Here is a 16239-nt window from a genome sequence, read left to right as displayed (position 1 = left end):
TTTGCCTAGGTGACTACAGAGCCAGACCCTTGGATCTTAAGAACAATGTACAATCCTCCCAACACTTGCACCCCCCTTTCCAGGGAAATGTTGGATAAAAAGCCTCACCAATTTGCATAGGTGACCACAGACCCAAACCCTTGGATCTGAGAACAATGAAAAAGCATTCAGTTTTCTTACAAGAAGACTTTTAATAGAAATAGGAGTAAATAGAAGTAAAGAAATCCCCTCTGTAAAATCAGGATGGTAGATACCTTACAGGGTAATTAGATTCAAAACATAGAGAATCCCTCTAGGCAAAACCTTAAGTTACAAAAAAAGATAAACAGACAGAAATAGTTATTCTATTCAGCACAATTCTTTTCTCAGCCATTTAAAGAAATCATAATCTAACACATACCTAGCTAGATTACTTACTAAAAGTTCTAAGACTCCATTCCTGGTCTATCCCTGGCAAAAGCAGCATACCGACAGACAGAGACCCTTTGTTTCTCTCCCTCCTCCCAGCTTTTGAAAGTATCTTGTCTCCTCATTGGTCATTTTGGTCAGGTGCCAGCGAGGTTACCTTTAGCTTCTTAACCCTTTACAGGTGAGAGGAGTTTTCCTCTGGCCAGGAGGGATTTTAAAGGGGTTTACCCTTCCCTTTATATTTATGACAGTGGCCACTGGCAGAATTCAGTTCATCTTTCTTTCAGAACAGACAGTATCAGTTGTGTGGCATAGACATTGCTATGCCTGATACGTAGACAAAGGCAAAATTCAGAGGATATGGAAAGCAAGAGCATTTGCAACTGATATCATGTGTGGCAAGCTATAATGATTTCAGTGAAGACGCCAGTGTCCATAATACAAGACAGTCCAGTTCTGTGACACCTACAGACTTGAGATGCTGCATATTTTTGTCAAGAAGTGCACTCTTAAACACTCACCTGTTCATTCACTCATCTCGAATGTAGTGATAATGAAACTAGCTGTATTTGACCACAAAATGAATGTTCATTAAGTTGGAGTAAATGATCTCAGCTGCTGAAGGCAAGTCCCACCTACCTAGTTACATCCCATTTATGAGGTCTGTCTATGATGGAGAAAGAGCGACTGCACTAAAATTACTGACACAGCCGTGCTTTGGTTTCAAAATAAGCTTCAGTGTACCGTCAGTCATGGCCATGTTTTGGAGCTATCTGATGTTTGGCATTGTTACTGCAATCTTGCAAAGGAAACTGACATTGAAACTGTACCCTCTTACATCAGTTGTAGATCTTCATTCAAGGAAAAACTCCAAGCCGATATTGGGGATTTATTTCTGTTCATTTCATTGCCTGAATGGTCTCCTGCTGAGAGACGACTACTCTTCGTTCCAGCCAAGTATAAATAATCTGTCCATCTCACAAATGATGTATTCTTTTTAAGATGATAGCCACTCCCATTTACCATCCCCAGGAGGACATATTTCTGTCACTGGTGCATGTTGCATTGAAAATTTGGGGAGATACCTTGTCACACCTTGGTCAGAAAGTTTTCAGTGTCAGTGGGAATGATGCAGCTCCTTGCATTCCACATAGCCTGTACATGTTCCTGCACCTGTTGTATGAAGGCCAATCTCTTGAGGGCTATTCTGATGAAGACACTTTTGAGAAACAAGAATCAGTGAAATTCAAGGTGCATAGTATAGCTCAAGATGTTGTATATGGTGGAAAGAAATGGATACAGAACCATATTTGTCTTGCAACAAGGTCAAGACAATTTGTTAATCTTATCCATCAGGCTGGCCACTCTATTAGTTAAGCAATCCTGAAGATGGACACAGCCCTAGCGTAGAAAACCCTACAAGCTAGATGCTGAGAATGTTGCTATTGGTCCTCCCAACCTGGTTCCCAGGAAACTTGTTTGATATACATCTGACCATGTTGACATAAATTATGCTTCTCTGGATGGCAAAAAAAATCCATGCAATCCAGGTTGCTGCTTGGCAAAGAGGGCCCAGCCCCTAATCTGATCTTGAATGATCAAAGCCCTCAGACAGCGCACTTAGTGTTCCTGATGCAATTGATGTGATCATAGCAGCCAATATAAGAAATGGTGAAGCTAAGCCAGTATTGACAGACTGTGTTTGCTAGGAGTGGTACTGTGAATCTGAAGAAAACTGCAAAGCTGCAGTGCAGGAAAGAGCTTCTAATATGGCCTTTATCTTTAAACATCAAAATGAGGAGAATGCAAAGTGTGGATGGACACATTTCAGCCAGTGCACATGACAACAGAACCAGGAATAACTACCATTGGATACTTGCCAATTATTCAAGCCTCTGCCCATAAGCTAGGCACCCTCAATACTGTTGTATGGAGATGCAAACATGTCAGTGTTTGGGCAGTAGTATGTGATTCTAATTATTGTTGAAGCTCTCTATTGTAAACTGATGGTAGGAAAATGGGACATACCAGAGTACAGAGAGTGACGTATTCCATAATTGGGCAGCCTCCATATATCTTCCAGAAACTTAGACCAGCACACACAGGCGCCAAAGCTAGCAGGTGCCTGGATTGAAAGTTGAGTTTTTGGAGCAAGTTATGAATGGCAAGTCATATGTCAGAGCGCTGCTGGTCCACAAAATGACATTTCAAGTATTGTGGTATCTGTTTCATCCACAACTCTTGGGCTTAATAGCAATGCATGATCAAGAGATTAAAGGGATGTTGTTAAAGCATATCGGTCACGTTCTTATGGTAAGCTCTTGTCAGTTTGTACTTCACAAAGATTTCAAAATCTCACCTCTGCATTTGCAACTAGCAAAGGTGAAGGTAGTGTGAACTTCAGGTTGTGGTGGTAGTACATGTTCAGCCGTGCCCAGAGGGAAGGAAATTGGGAGCTGCCTCTCTTCACCTTCAAATGAATACTTCTTGCTATATGACCACATAAAATATGCAAGATAGGGTGCCACCTACGTCACAGAAATGCATCAACTTCCATCTCAAGTGCTCCAGGTTCCCTTGCTGGAACTCCATGTCAAGAGATCATGACAGAATTTCAACCAAATGACTCCTGATCAGAGCAAGAAAGTAAGTCTTGGTCATGCCTACAATTCCACCTTACTCAGCCCTCACTTTCCAGTGACACCATCAGTTTCTAACACGTCTTGGATTGGATGACTTGGGGAAGGTGAAAAGTACAGAAGCGTTTATTTTTAAGATGTGTTGTCCATAACACAGGCAAAGAAGCATGTGCCATTTTGTTCACACACTTGTGGTCATAAGAAACACTACCCCCCACCAAGTAATGCAGGTACTCCCCGTCAGTACCTGACTTGAGCAGGGGAAGCTAATGATCCAACCAGTGGACCAAATTTGATGATGAATCCTGGTTATGTGCCACCTGAGGCACGCTAAGAAGAATCACTAAGTATCAGGTACATTGGAACAAGGTGGTGTCAGTTCTCTATATCTGCATGTGCCTGTATGAACTCATGCTCTCCTTCACCTGCATCGCTGACTTCTGCACCCTGTTATGCAGCCACAGAGTATTGCCTCCATGCAATCTGCAGGTTCTGGTGGCAATGGCATGAACCGAGGCACCAGACCTCTGTCTTCCTGTTTCCAGCCCATTGTATTTGGAGGAGAAACTATTGGATTTGGGCAGTGGGTTTGTCTCAAAACTAGTGCCTGGTAGTGAGCTCTGCACATGTGGAAGAAAAATGCATTACTTGGTGGGAGGGTAGTGTTTTTTATGACCTCAAGTGTGTGAACAAAATGGCACATGCTTCTTTGCCTGTGTTATGGACCACACATATTTAAAAATAAACCTCTCCTGGGGAGCAACAGCTTGATACAAACTATAAAAGCATATCTTCAGTATATAGACATAGCTTTTTAAATAGCATCAGTACATACATTTCATAATATTAATGACCAGCATGATCCAGGCTTTCATTTAAGATCTTACAGGACACTTTAGAGATAGACAATATGAAAATAATCTGTTAAGCATAGTGAGTTTGTCAGGCCTGTTAGGACTTGCTGACAGAGTAACAAGCCCTTTGCCACTGGCACCAGTGGGCCTCTGGTTCATGCTAGACGAACAGGAATCATACACAAATGTTCAATATCTTCATCAATGATTTAGATAATGGCATAGAGAATACACTTAAAGTTTGCAGACGATATCAACGTGGGAGGGGTTGCTAGTGCTTTGGAGGATAGGATTAAAATTCAGTATGATCTGGACAAACTGGAGAAGTAAATAAGATGAAATTCATTCAGTAAGGACAAACGCCTAGGTAGGTTTTGGAATCTCCATCATTGGAGATTAAGAGCAAGTTAGACAAACATCTGTCAGGAATGGTCTAGATCAGTGGTCCCCAACCTTTCTGTTGCAATAGCATATTCATGTTCCCAGAAGAGTGTAGCGGGTGCTGGACAACCAGCCGCTGAAATGCCTCCGAGAAGTGGCGTCATCAAGAAGCAGCGGAATTCTGGTGGCAACGCTTCTTGGCGTTGCCGCTTCTAGGCAGCATTTCGGCAGCGGGTTGTCTGGCGGAAGCGCTCCCTTGTCAATAGGTGGGTGCACATAAAAGCCCTGGTGGGCGCCATGGCACCTGCGAGCACCACTTTGGGGACCACTGGTCTTCCTAACACTAAGTCCTGCAATGAGTGCAGGGAACTGGACTAGATGACCACAGAATGATAGGACTGGAAGGGACCTCAAGAGAAGACTCAGCTGAAGGAACTGGGGCACAGAAGAGCCTTGCCTTCTCCCTAAAGGACACTGACCAAAACACAGCCGACTGTCTTGGTAGCGGTGAGGACTCTGAGGGAGGGAATTGCATTTACGTGTTTGCATTTTTTCTATAGATCTGTAACTCTTCAGCTTTCTCTGTGTGTGCGCGCACGCGTTATGTACACATATGACTTTTTAAGAAGTTCCTTTGCAAAGCCTGCATTTTTCCTTACTTTAACTGTTAGGTGGTATAAACTGGAGTACCCATGAGAGTGGAGTTCAGGGAAGAGTGTGCGTAGGCTTCTGAAGGAATTTGGTGGGTTAAGCAGGCAGCTGAGGGTAGGTTGACTGCAGGGTCCAATTTTCCAAGGAGTTGTTCCAGATGGGAATGTTCCAGATGGGAATGCTTGAGAGGGCAGAACTAGAAACACTGGACCCTGCTCACATTCAGTTGGTTTGGAAGCACATGGGATCCAAAATTTGGAGCCCAAATCAGCAGACTCGTGACTGTTCAAGTGGGGATTCAGCCAGGGCTGTAACAAATGTATTACCAAAGTTAAGCTATAGTTTAATATTAAACTAAAAATAAAACATTATAACTGTCATAGAGTAAGAGCTGGAACTGCAGTCCAGGAACCAGATGGTGATGGACTGCTTGTGCAGCACTTCTTGCTAGTGGGCCTCCTTTGGGTTCAAGGAAAGACTCGGGATGCTTCAGAGGATGTCCAAGAAAGTTTACAGTAGGCACTTACGGGATAATATGCTGCCAGCTAAAGTTTTCCTCCTCCTAACCCTCGTAATTAGAGGTTGGCTTTAGCCCAGGATTTTATATAAATGTCCAATTCCTTTTTAAAATCCTGCTAAGTTCTTGGCTTCAGTATCCTGTTGCAGTGAGGTGCATACTACATATGCATTGTGTGTGGGAATTAATTTCATCTCTGAATTTGCCAGTTTTCCTTTTCATTGAATTTTAATTAGTTTTTGTATTATGTGACAGTGAAGACCTTCATATGGGTGTTTTGCAGCTTAATCACTTAATGTTTGTTAAGTGCTTTAAGAACTCAGGGTGAAAGGTGTGCCAAAAGTACCTTATTTAATTGATACAGTTTTCTAGTGCTATTTCCAGTTTCTTACTTTGGTACCCAGATGGTTTGAGAAGCCTGAATCTTTCATCTTGTATACAAATTTTTGTGTGTTAATGATTGGAATGAAGTTTTTTTTATTTAAATGAAGCTAGAAGTTTGTTACAATATACAGATATGTGCCAGTGTGACTTGTCCAGGTCTTAGAGCTCCAAATCTTGCTCTTGAGAGGCTCATACTATGCCTACTTCCTGATGCTTTTAGGTTGCATCTGTTTATTTTTGGAGTCTATATTTTTTTTAATATTTAGTTCTTCTACTTATTTCCAGATTAGCAGATGGCGGCACAATGTGTAACAAAGGTGGAGCTGACCATCTCCTGCAACAATCTCCTGGATAAAGATATTGGTTCAAAGTCGGACCCGCTGTGTGTACTTCTCCATAATACAAGTGGGCAACAGTGGTATGAGGTAGAGTATGACACTTTTTCCCTAGAATATTCTTAAAGTACAGTCTGGCTGAGTATTTCTAACAATGAAAATAGTGAGGTACTAGAGTTACTTTCAATAGTTCTTATGATTTACCAACTCTACTAGATACTTCGGGCCAGAGAGTGTGTGTGTATCAATCACGGACATGTAATCTGCTACGGAGCTGCACCGTGCGAGTGGTAATTTTATTTTATCTAGTCTCTTATAATATCTGAGGCTATGGCTACACTACATCTTAAGTCGGTATAAATTATGTCTCTCAGGTGAGAATAAGCCACCCCCTGAGCGACAGAAGTTAAACTTACCTAAGCACCGGTGTGGACAGCGCTATGTCAGCAGAAGAGCTTCTCCCACCAGCATAGCTACCGCTGCTTGCAGGGGCTGGAGTAATTAAGTTGATGGGAGAGCTCTCTCCTGTTGGCATAGAGTGTCTGCACTAGCAGTGCAGCTGCGCCGTTATAAGCTCTGTGGTGTACCCATAGTTTAAGTGTAATTTCCTGGGGGGAGGGGCCCTGCTCTCTGCAGAGAATAGACGGGCAGGCAGCAGGCCTTCTGGTGTACTGGAGGAGCTAACACAGAAGCAGCAACTGCTCTGTCTTCTAATGGAATAGTGTGTGCTTGCCCCCAAAACTGCCAGTGTTGCCCTTTCTAATGATTTGATGTCTTCCTGTTCTCTCATTGTTTGTTCTTGTCCAGTGTGATGATTTCATCAGGACTACTAGGTTTTTCAAATATTTCTGAGTTCATCTCTCCCAGCCTTCACTTTGGACAAAATGTTACATTTTATTTATGAAATGTCCAGAAGTGACTGCATTTCACTGGTGGGAGAACTGATCCTTAAATATGCCTTGTCTACCACACCTGGATTTTGTAAAATTTAGTTTGTAAAGTACTTTGTACTAGGATGAAAGGTGTTCAGAAGTGCATATTATTATACTTGTACCTAGCAGGGCTCTTGGAAGCCTAGCATGAGATGTGAATTGATTTGGCCACCAGCATAGTTGTATGAGCCAGTTGATGAACATCTTGGTAATGTGACTGTTCTATTTGCAGGTTGATCGCACAGAAAGGGTTAAGAATTCCTTGAACCCAAAGTTCGCCAAGAGGTTCCTAATTGATTACTACTTTGAACTGGTTCAGAAGTTTAAATTTGGGATTTATGACATTGACAACAAAACCATTGATCTAAGTGATGATGACTTCCTGGGAGAATTTGAATGCACTCTGGGACAAGTGAGTTCAAACAGTGCCTGAGCATGTACTACAGGGAATATGTTTGTGACTGGTTACTCCTGGCCTCCCAGGGTGTCACCTGATGTACTGCGGTACCACTGAGCCCACCTGTTCCACCAGCCTGGGCTCCCTTATACTGTCCTGCTGAGCCCCGCCTGCAAGCCTCCTCCAGCACACACCCAGCTGCAGAAAGACACAGATACTGAAATCAGCACTGCATGGAAGGCTTCAGCTAAGGAATGACCCAGCACTAAGTTCACACCCCCTCTGGAGTGTAAACCCAAAATTGTATAGTCTTGCACTGCACAGAGAACTGCACAGTGTAAGCTCATGAAATTTGCTCCCTTCCTCAGTGTGGAGGAAGATATGCACAACTTTTTGCCCCCTCATGTATGAATTCCACAAACTGATTTTAGAGAAAACAAAAACCACGTTTATTAACTGCAAAAGATAGATTTTAAGTGATAAGGGTTAGCAAACAGATCAAAGCAGATGGTATTGAGCAAATAAAACAAACATGCAGACTAAGCTTAATACACCAAAGAAACTCATTACAAGTAAAAAGAAAAGGAGTACTTGTGGCACCTTAGAGACTAACAAATTTGAGCATAAGCTTTCGTGAGCTACAGCATCCGAATGCATCCAATGAAGTGAGCTGTAGCTCACGAAAGCTTATGCTCAAATAAATTTGTTAGTCTCTAAGGTGCCACAAGTACTCCTTTTCTTTTTGCGGATACAGACTAACACAGCTGCTACTCTGAAACCTGTCGTTACAAGTAGTAATTTCTCACCCTAAATGTTGTTTTAGGCAGATTGCAGAGGTTCCTGAAGGTAAACTGCTCTTGCTTGCAGTTTAAACTCTAGGTATTTCTTTCACAGGCCAGACACCTTTTCCAGCCTGGGCTCAGTCCTCCTCTTGCCCCCTCACCCTCCCCTCTGCCTTTGTCCTTGTTTCTTAGATGTTTCCAGCTGTCATCCTGGGCAGGGATTCAGTGAATAACAAACCTTGATTACATCCCTCCCCTGCCTGAAATAGGTTTTACATATGGCAGGAATCCTTTGTTTTCCTGTGTGGTTCCTCCCCCCCATCAGTGGAAAATACTGGTATTCTATCATGGAGTCCAGTGCCAGGTTTCATAATCACATGACCCTGCAGTGTCAAAGCAGCCATGAGTCAAAGGCCGTTTGTAGCATCCCAGAGATTAGCATCTTTAAAGACCCATTGTTCTCCCTAATGGTCCATTGACTTGTCCCCAGCTAGCCAGCCAGGCTAATTGCATTCTATCTGGTGGGCATTCCCCAGGTGCAAACACTTTTGTACTACAGTTGTACAGTCTGTATTCCTAACTTTGTATACAAAAACGATACAGGCATACAAATAGGATAATCACATTCAGAAAATCATAACCTTTCTAATGATATCTTACATGTCTGATCTTGGACAAAACATCATAGTTACGCTATAATCATATAATATTTCTGTGAAGAATATGGGGTGTAGTATGTCAATTTTATTACCCACTTTGATTTCTACTAAAACTGTGTAATAGTAAGCTTACTTTAAGCTATGCCTCTTCTATATGCATTGACCTATAACCATGCTCATGAGGGATAGCACTCTTAAGTGAAGAATAAGAGTCTCTGCTAATTTGTCTACACTTAAAATGTTGCAGCTACTTACTTATGTGGACTGGAAGAGTTCTCCCACTGGAGTAGGTAATCCACCTGCCTGAGAGGTGGTAGTTAAGTCAACAGTAGAATTCTCCATCAACCTACACTGTTTACACCGGGAGTTAGGTCAGTTTAACTGCGTTGCTCAAGTGTGTGGATTTTTCACTAATTTCCTTGTGTAGACCAGGAGTAAGAGTCTCTGTGAGTTTGTTTTTGTTTCAGTTCAGCACATAAGATCATTCTGTGAGCACTCGTCTTGAGGTTTTGTCTAATGTATGCTAGTCGAAGTAGAATATGAGAGAGAGAATATTATCTCTATCACAAGAGGGTGAGATCTTTTATTGGACCAACTTCTGTTGGTGAGAGAGACAAGCTTTTGAGATCTTCTTTAGGTCTGGGAAATGTACTCAGAGTCACAGCTAAATACAAGATGGTACAGATTGTTTAGCATGAGTAGTAAACACACATTTCAAGGGATCATTCAGGTGACCTGTTAACACTTCTCTAGTCATAGGGGGAAAAGAGGCTGAGGGGCAAGGTTTAACGGGGTTATAGGTTGTTCTAAGAAGTCATAAATCCAGTATCTCTATTCAGTCCATGATTTTTAGTATTTAGCAAAATTATGAAATTAAGCTCCCAGGCCCAACTGTAAAAGGTTTTGTTCAGACTTCCCTTGAGAATAATGACTGAGAAGTCAGATATAGAGCGATCGCTTTGTGAAAAGTGTTCACCTGACGGTGATAAGGTACTTTTGTCTTATCATTTTTTCTGTGTGAGTTCATTCAAGACCATAGCGATTGTCTGTTTTCACCCACATTGTTGTTGTTTGGGCATTTAGTGCATTGGAAGAAGTGTACACCTCATGTTGTGATACGCATGTGAAGGATCCATGGATCTTAACACCCCCTACAACACACAGTTTCGATAATGCTAGCAGTGGAGATATGTCTACAGGTTTTGCATCTGTTGTTCTTGCAGGGTCTGGTGCCACTTTTAGTTGGTGTGTCCTGGTATGTGGGGAGTTTGCTTCTGATGAACTTGGAGAGGTGGGGGGATTGTTTGAAGGCCAGAAGTAGGGGTTCAGAAAATATTTCTTTCAGAATGTGGTTCCCATCAAGTATGTGTTGTGATTATCTGATGATAACCCATATTGGTACCTATGTGGCGTGATAGGTGACAACTAGGTGTGTGTGGTCAAAGGAGGTTTTATTTCTGTATTGAAGCCAGTTCTATTGGGTTATTTGGGTGGCCCATTCCATAAAGTGATCAAATTCTCTGATTTGGAGTGTCCTTGTTTGGTGAAGGCAGTTTTAAGTGTGTTTATCCCAGACTTTCTCCTGTCAGCATATTCTGTGGTATCTAAGTCCCTGGCTGTAGATAACAGATTTCTTGGTGTGCTTGGGGTGCTTACTGGACCTCTGAAGGTAGGTGTGGTGATCCGTGGGTTTCTTGTACATTGTTGTCTGTAGGATTCCGTTGTCGAAATTCATCTTGGTGTCCAGGAAGTTGTTGCTAGTGTGGGTGTGTTTTAGAAAGACTTTTATGTGTTGGTGGTAGTTGCTGAAGTTGTAGTGAAAATCTATGAGGTAGTTTAGGTGTCTATCCAGGGGATGAAAATATCATGAATGTATCTCAGGTATCTCACTGGTTTCATGCTTGTGTTTGTCCAGAAATTCTTCTTCAAGGCGGCCCATGAAGAGGTTGGCATATCCCTGGCTGTAATTAAGCAGATTGCTGTTTAGAGAACAGGTGGACTAGGAATAAATGAGAAATGATAGTTAGTCACTGCCATACAGAATACCCAAATGCTTGCAGATTCCAAACTACTGTTGTCATGACATGACACTTGAGCTATTAAATTAGGCTCCGTAGAAAATCCTATAGTAGCTATTAATCAGTACCTTAAAGCATTGTAACAGCAGCATGATACTCTTCCTTTCTGCAAGATCAAAAACAAGATCATGTGGCATGATTGCAAAACATTGCAAACATCAGTGAATTATATGAATTGCTAATTTGGAGGGTTTTTTAATGAGGCATCAGGTTCCAGTGCATCTGGGCTAATTTCAGGTATTTCAGGACAATAATTTCAGGTATTTTTAGAAAAATTCAAGTATCTTATCTACCTACAGCAAGAACTCCTTCTCTGCACTTGCTAATTTGCCTAGATAACTGGCATCTAATTGGAAAGTGAAACTATGGAATTCAAAGTTGCTGGCTTTTCTACTTGAGCCTCTTCTAGAAGGAAAGTTTAGAGATTCCAAGATGGGGAAACTAACAGCACAGTTCTGAAAGTTTATTTATGAAGGTTCTTGTTGCTGTCATTACTGTTTGCTTCAGCGAGATACAAAGAAAAGTAAATTGTCTTCCTAAAAGACCTTGTCTTCCTGTTAATGTTGTTACTCAATGCAGTTTGTTCTGCATTTGAGATAAAATTATGAAAGGAATCTTTTTGAAATAAGTTTGTCTCTCTCTCTTGTCTCCTCACATTCTTTTTAAAAGATACTCCCCCCACCTTCCCCCACCCCCCACCCCCAAAAAGAGGAACTGAGTACTAGTAGAAGCTAAGCGTGAAATTCTGAATATAGGTAAAATAACAAAATAAAACATAGACTATTATAAAACAAAAATGTACTTTTTCAGCAATCTGATTGCTTAAATTATTTGCCATATGTATAAATCCAAATGCAGTGTGTCAAGAATTAAGGGATAGTCTAGTCTCTCAATTTCAGGCATCCTCCTTGATATATATTAATGTACGTATGTATGTATCATGTCAGATACAAGCCATCTTTAGCAGCTATTCAGGAAAAGTCCTTATTCTACTGTTAAAATTATTGGTGTGTAAAGGATTTCTTGTTGTTCTTACCTTGTTTTTACTTCTGTCATGTAGTCAAAGTTGCATATAGCTTCATATCTTTACATATTATCCAAACATATTGAAGGCTATAAGAAATAAAAGTAATGCTGGAGTTCTCATGGTAGAATAGTTTCCTAAAATGGAACATGCAACACCGCTTGTTTCTTTCAATGTGAAAAACTGTTAATTGTCAAGAGTTATTATAATTTAACTTTTGTTTTGACAGATAGTCTCCTGCAAGACACTAACAAGACCATTAATGTTTAAAAATGGGAAACCTGCCGGGAAAGGAAGCATTACGGTAGGATGATACTTGGCTTTTTCCTTCTAGCATATAGCCCACAAGTTGTTTCTCTTACTGAGTTAAATGTGTTCTATCACATCATAGTAACAGGAATATTTCTTTCACAGCTGTTTGTTTGCAGCTGTCAATTTACAAAACAGTACTTCTGTGTTGACCTAACTTATCAAAATCAAAGAGTCTTCAGAGGCTCAAATAAACTCAAGTGGTGAACACTTTTTATTTATTATTTATTTATTTAAACCTCAAAAATCAAATTGTTTCTTTCAATTACTTACCCTCAGGTCCTGAGCAAATGTGGACTCTTATTAGTTTTTATTTTCTTTGCAAATGATTTTACTTTCATCTCAAGCTGCATCCTACGTAAACAGAATTAGGATAGAAGTCTAATGTAGTGTCATGATACCAGTGTGGTAACTAGATAAATGGCTAATATTTATAGTAACCACTGTAGGCGTGTCTAGAGCTTTACAAATAATTAAGGCGATCTGTGTCCTGAGCAATATATAATCTTTTCGGCAGAGAACAGCAAGGGGTTACATCAAAAGGGTAACTAGGTAATGGAATTGAGACACAAGCGTTAAAATTCCTGGTCTTTACTTTTTTTTCTGTAGTAATAGATATATTTAAAGTTACCAATCTTTAGGGCTACTTTGAAGTTTCATTACTGCTTTAGCTGGTAATGAGCAAACACTAACATATATACAATTATTGGGTTGTCAAGCAGTGAGTGGTAGAACTGTAGATTTGGCAACCAATAAGAGTATAAGCAACAACCATGCTGGCATTGAAGGGTATTTCTTGATGTGGGAGCTGACTGGATGGAGAACCCATTAATGATCTTTATTTTGGGGTCAGTTTTGCAGCATCAATAGGGGCTTCTAACCAGTACTAGGGTGGCTAGAGATATTCAGTTACTATGGACTCTAAGGCCAGAAGGGAATCTCATTTAGTCTGACCACCTGCACTTCACAGGCCACAGAACCTCACCCACCCACTCCTGTAATAGACCCCTAACCTCTGGCTGAGTTACTGAAATTCTCAAATCTTGATTTAAAGACTTCAAGTTACAGAGAATCTACCATTTACAGTAGTTCAAACCAGCAAGTTACCCACACTCCATGCTGCAAAGGAAGGCAAACCCCTCCCAGGAGCTCTAATTGCCCAAGGGGAAAATTTCTTCTTGACACCATATTTGGTGTCCTGTTAAATCTTGAGCATATGGGTGAGCCCACAAGCCAGACACCTAGAAAGAATTTTCTGTAGTGACTCAGTCCTCCCTGTCTAGTGTCCCATCTCCAGCCATTGGGGATATTTGCTAATAGCAGTCGCAGATGTGCTATGTGCCATTGTAGGCAGTCTCATTATATCATCCTCTCTGTAAACTTATTAAGCTTTAGTCTTGAAACAAGTTTTTGCCCTCACTACTCCCCTTGGAAGGCTGTTCCAGAACTTCACTCCTCTGGTGGTTAGAAACCTTCGTCTAATTTCAAGCCTAACCTTATTGATGGCCAGCTTATATCCATTTGTTCTTGTGCCAGCTCTGGCCCTTAACTTAAATAACTTCTCTCCTTCCCTGGTGTTTATCCGTCTGATGTAGTTATAGAAAGCAGTCATCTCCCCTCAGCCTTCATTTGGTTAAGCTAAACAAGCCACAATCCTTTTGTAAGGTAGGTTCTCCATTCCTTTGATCATCCTAATAGCCCTTCTTTGCACCTGTTCCAGTTTGAATAAATCTTTAAGATGGAAGATCAAAATTTCACACCGTATTCCAGTTGAGATTTCACCAGTGCCTTTCAGAATGGTGATAACACTTTCCTGTCTCTACTAAAAATACCTTGGCTGATGCATCCTAGGGTTGCATTAGCTTTTTTCCTGCCACATCACATTGGTGGCTCATAGTCATTCTGTAATTGACCAATATACCCAGGTCATTCTCCTTCTCTGTTGCTTCCAACTGATATGTCCGCAATTTATAGTAAAAATTCATGCACTTAAGCACTAACAACAAAACCTTTCACTTTGCACTATTAAACTTCATCCCATTTCTATTAATCCCATATATGATATTCTGGTCATCCTCCATATGAGTAAATACCTCCCAACATCGTAATTTTATTATCTCATTACTGCTTTTTTGTGCCAAGGTCATTAATGAAAATGTAAATTAGACTGATCACAAGACAGATCCCCAAGGAACTTCACTAGTTCTCCTTCCAGCCTGACATTTCGCTTTTCAGTATGACCCATTGTAGTCTCCCCTTTAACAAAGTCCTTACCCACATTTCGATTTTCATATTAATCCCCATCTTCTCCAATATAATTACCCAGGTGGAACTGTATCAAATGCCTTACTAAAAATCTAGGTAGATTAGATCTACTGCATTTCCTTTGTCTAGAAAGTGAGTTACCATCTCCAAATAAATAAATAAATAAATTTAAATCTGGTTAGTCTGGCACAATCTACGTTTTGTAAAACCATGTTTTATTTTTATCCCAATTATTGTTTACCCCTGTGTCCTTAACTACTTTCTCTTTCAAAATTTGTTCTAAGATCTGGCATTCATTGAGGTCAAACTAACAGGTCTGTAGTTTCCTGGATCACTTGGTTGTCATGGCTTATGGCAAGTTGTATCTTTGATTCCCTTACTCGGTCTCTCTGTGGGCACCCTAATGCAAGTGACGGGTCTATGCCTGTACTTCTTTCCTATAACTCTCACCACTTTTAGGCTGGGTTCCCAGATCACAGCACCCATGTTAATCAACTGTATCCTTGGCAGGTCCACTTGGATTTTGGCTCCTGCTTCAACTTGTCTCCAGGAAGTGACAGAACAACTTGTCGAAGACAGTGTGATTTATTTATAGGGACACAACAAAGGGAGAGGGAAAAAAAATCAAACAGAAGATAATATGCATATAGATCTTACCTAAACGTTAACCTTTCCTTGCAATTTAGGTAGCCCCCGTCCGAGTAATCCCCTCCCCCCCCCAGCATTGGGGAGTGTGCAACCTTTACCCCTCTGTCTGACCCTTCAGTTATTGTGGTTCCCTCTGTCCATCCCTGCCCCGCCCCCCAGGTTCACAGGTAGTCTTTTATCTTTTCAAAGTCCCTGTGTTTGTCCTGGAGCAACACAACCTGGTCAGTTGGGCTTATACTTCTTCCCAGGTGGGACAGGGGCGGACTTCCAGCAATGGATTCAGTGTATTGTCCATCTGAGCATCAGCATTTGGTGCTGTCTACAGCCATTGTCTGGTTTCCTGCAGACCAAAGCTAAGGGCTTGTCTGCACTTACAGTGCTGCAGCAGCGGAGCTGCACCCTGAACTGCTGTAGCACTTAGGGAAGACGTTACCCACGCTGATTGGAGAGCTCCCGCCTAGGTACTCCACCTCCCTGAGAGGCAGTAGCTATGCTCACAGGAGAAGCCTTCTTGTCATCATAGCACTGTCTACAATGGGAAGATAGGTCAATATAACTATGTTGTTCAGGGATATGGAAAATTCACACCCCTGAGCGAAGAAGTTTATACCAACATAAGTTTGTAGAGTAGACCAGAGCTAACTAAGGCTGATTTAGCTTTACCTTTTAGCCAGCATCAAAATAACCAGCGAACTCACTGGGAGAAAGAAAGATGAACCATAAAATTAATGCAGATCTCTCAAATTCTTCACAGTGGGGTGATGGATGTTAGCAAAATGGATGGACAGATTTGGCAATGCAATTCCAATGGAAATGCTCCATTGAGAGCAGCAATTAACAGGCTGAGTCTGTTAATTAAGTATTGTGGGATACTGCCAACCAGGAAATTAAACATTATTCAGAGGCACAAGGATCTTATCTTCATATGTCCTGTACGCTTTCTTCAGGCTACAATGTTAGTGCCCTAGTTTGCACC

General features: G+C 41.2%; 1 protein-coding gene across 6 annotated transcripts in view; it reads left to right on the top strand.

Annotated features, from left to right (window-relative positions):
- Positions 1–16239, top strand: part of CPNE3 (copine 3) — a 63349-nt gene that overhangs the window by 15444 nt on the left and 31666 nt on the right. For all 6 annotated transcript variants that reach the window (XM_037892336.2, XM_027818459.3, XM_037892335.2 and 3 more), the window contains 3 exons: positions 6120–6259; positions 7334–7513; positions 12271–12345. In XM_037892336.2, coding sequence (XP_037748264.1) covers positions 6128–6259; positions 7334–7513; positions 12271–12345 — 387 coding nt within the window. In that variant the 5' untranslated portion in view covers positions 6120–6127. The remainder of the gene's footprint in view (positions 1–6119; positions 6260–7333; positions 7514–12270; positions 12346–16239) is intronic.

This window comes from Chelonia mydas, chromosome 2 (assembly GCF_015237465.2).
Source record: "Chelonia mydas isolate rCheMyd1 chromosome 2, rCheMyd1.pri.v2, whole genome shotgun sequence".
Taxonomy (NCBI): Eukaryota; Metazoa; Chordata; order Testudines; family Cheloniidae; genus Chelonia; species Chelonia mydas.
This window is presented reverse-complemented; position numbering and strand designations above follow the sequence as displayed.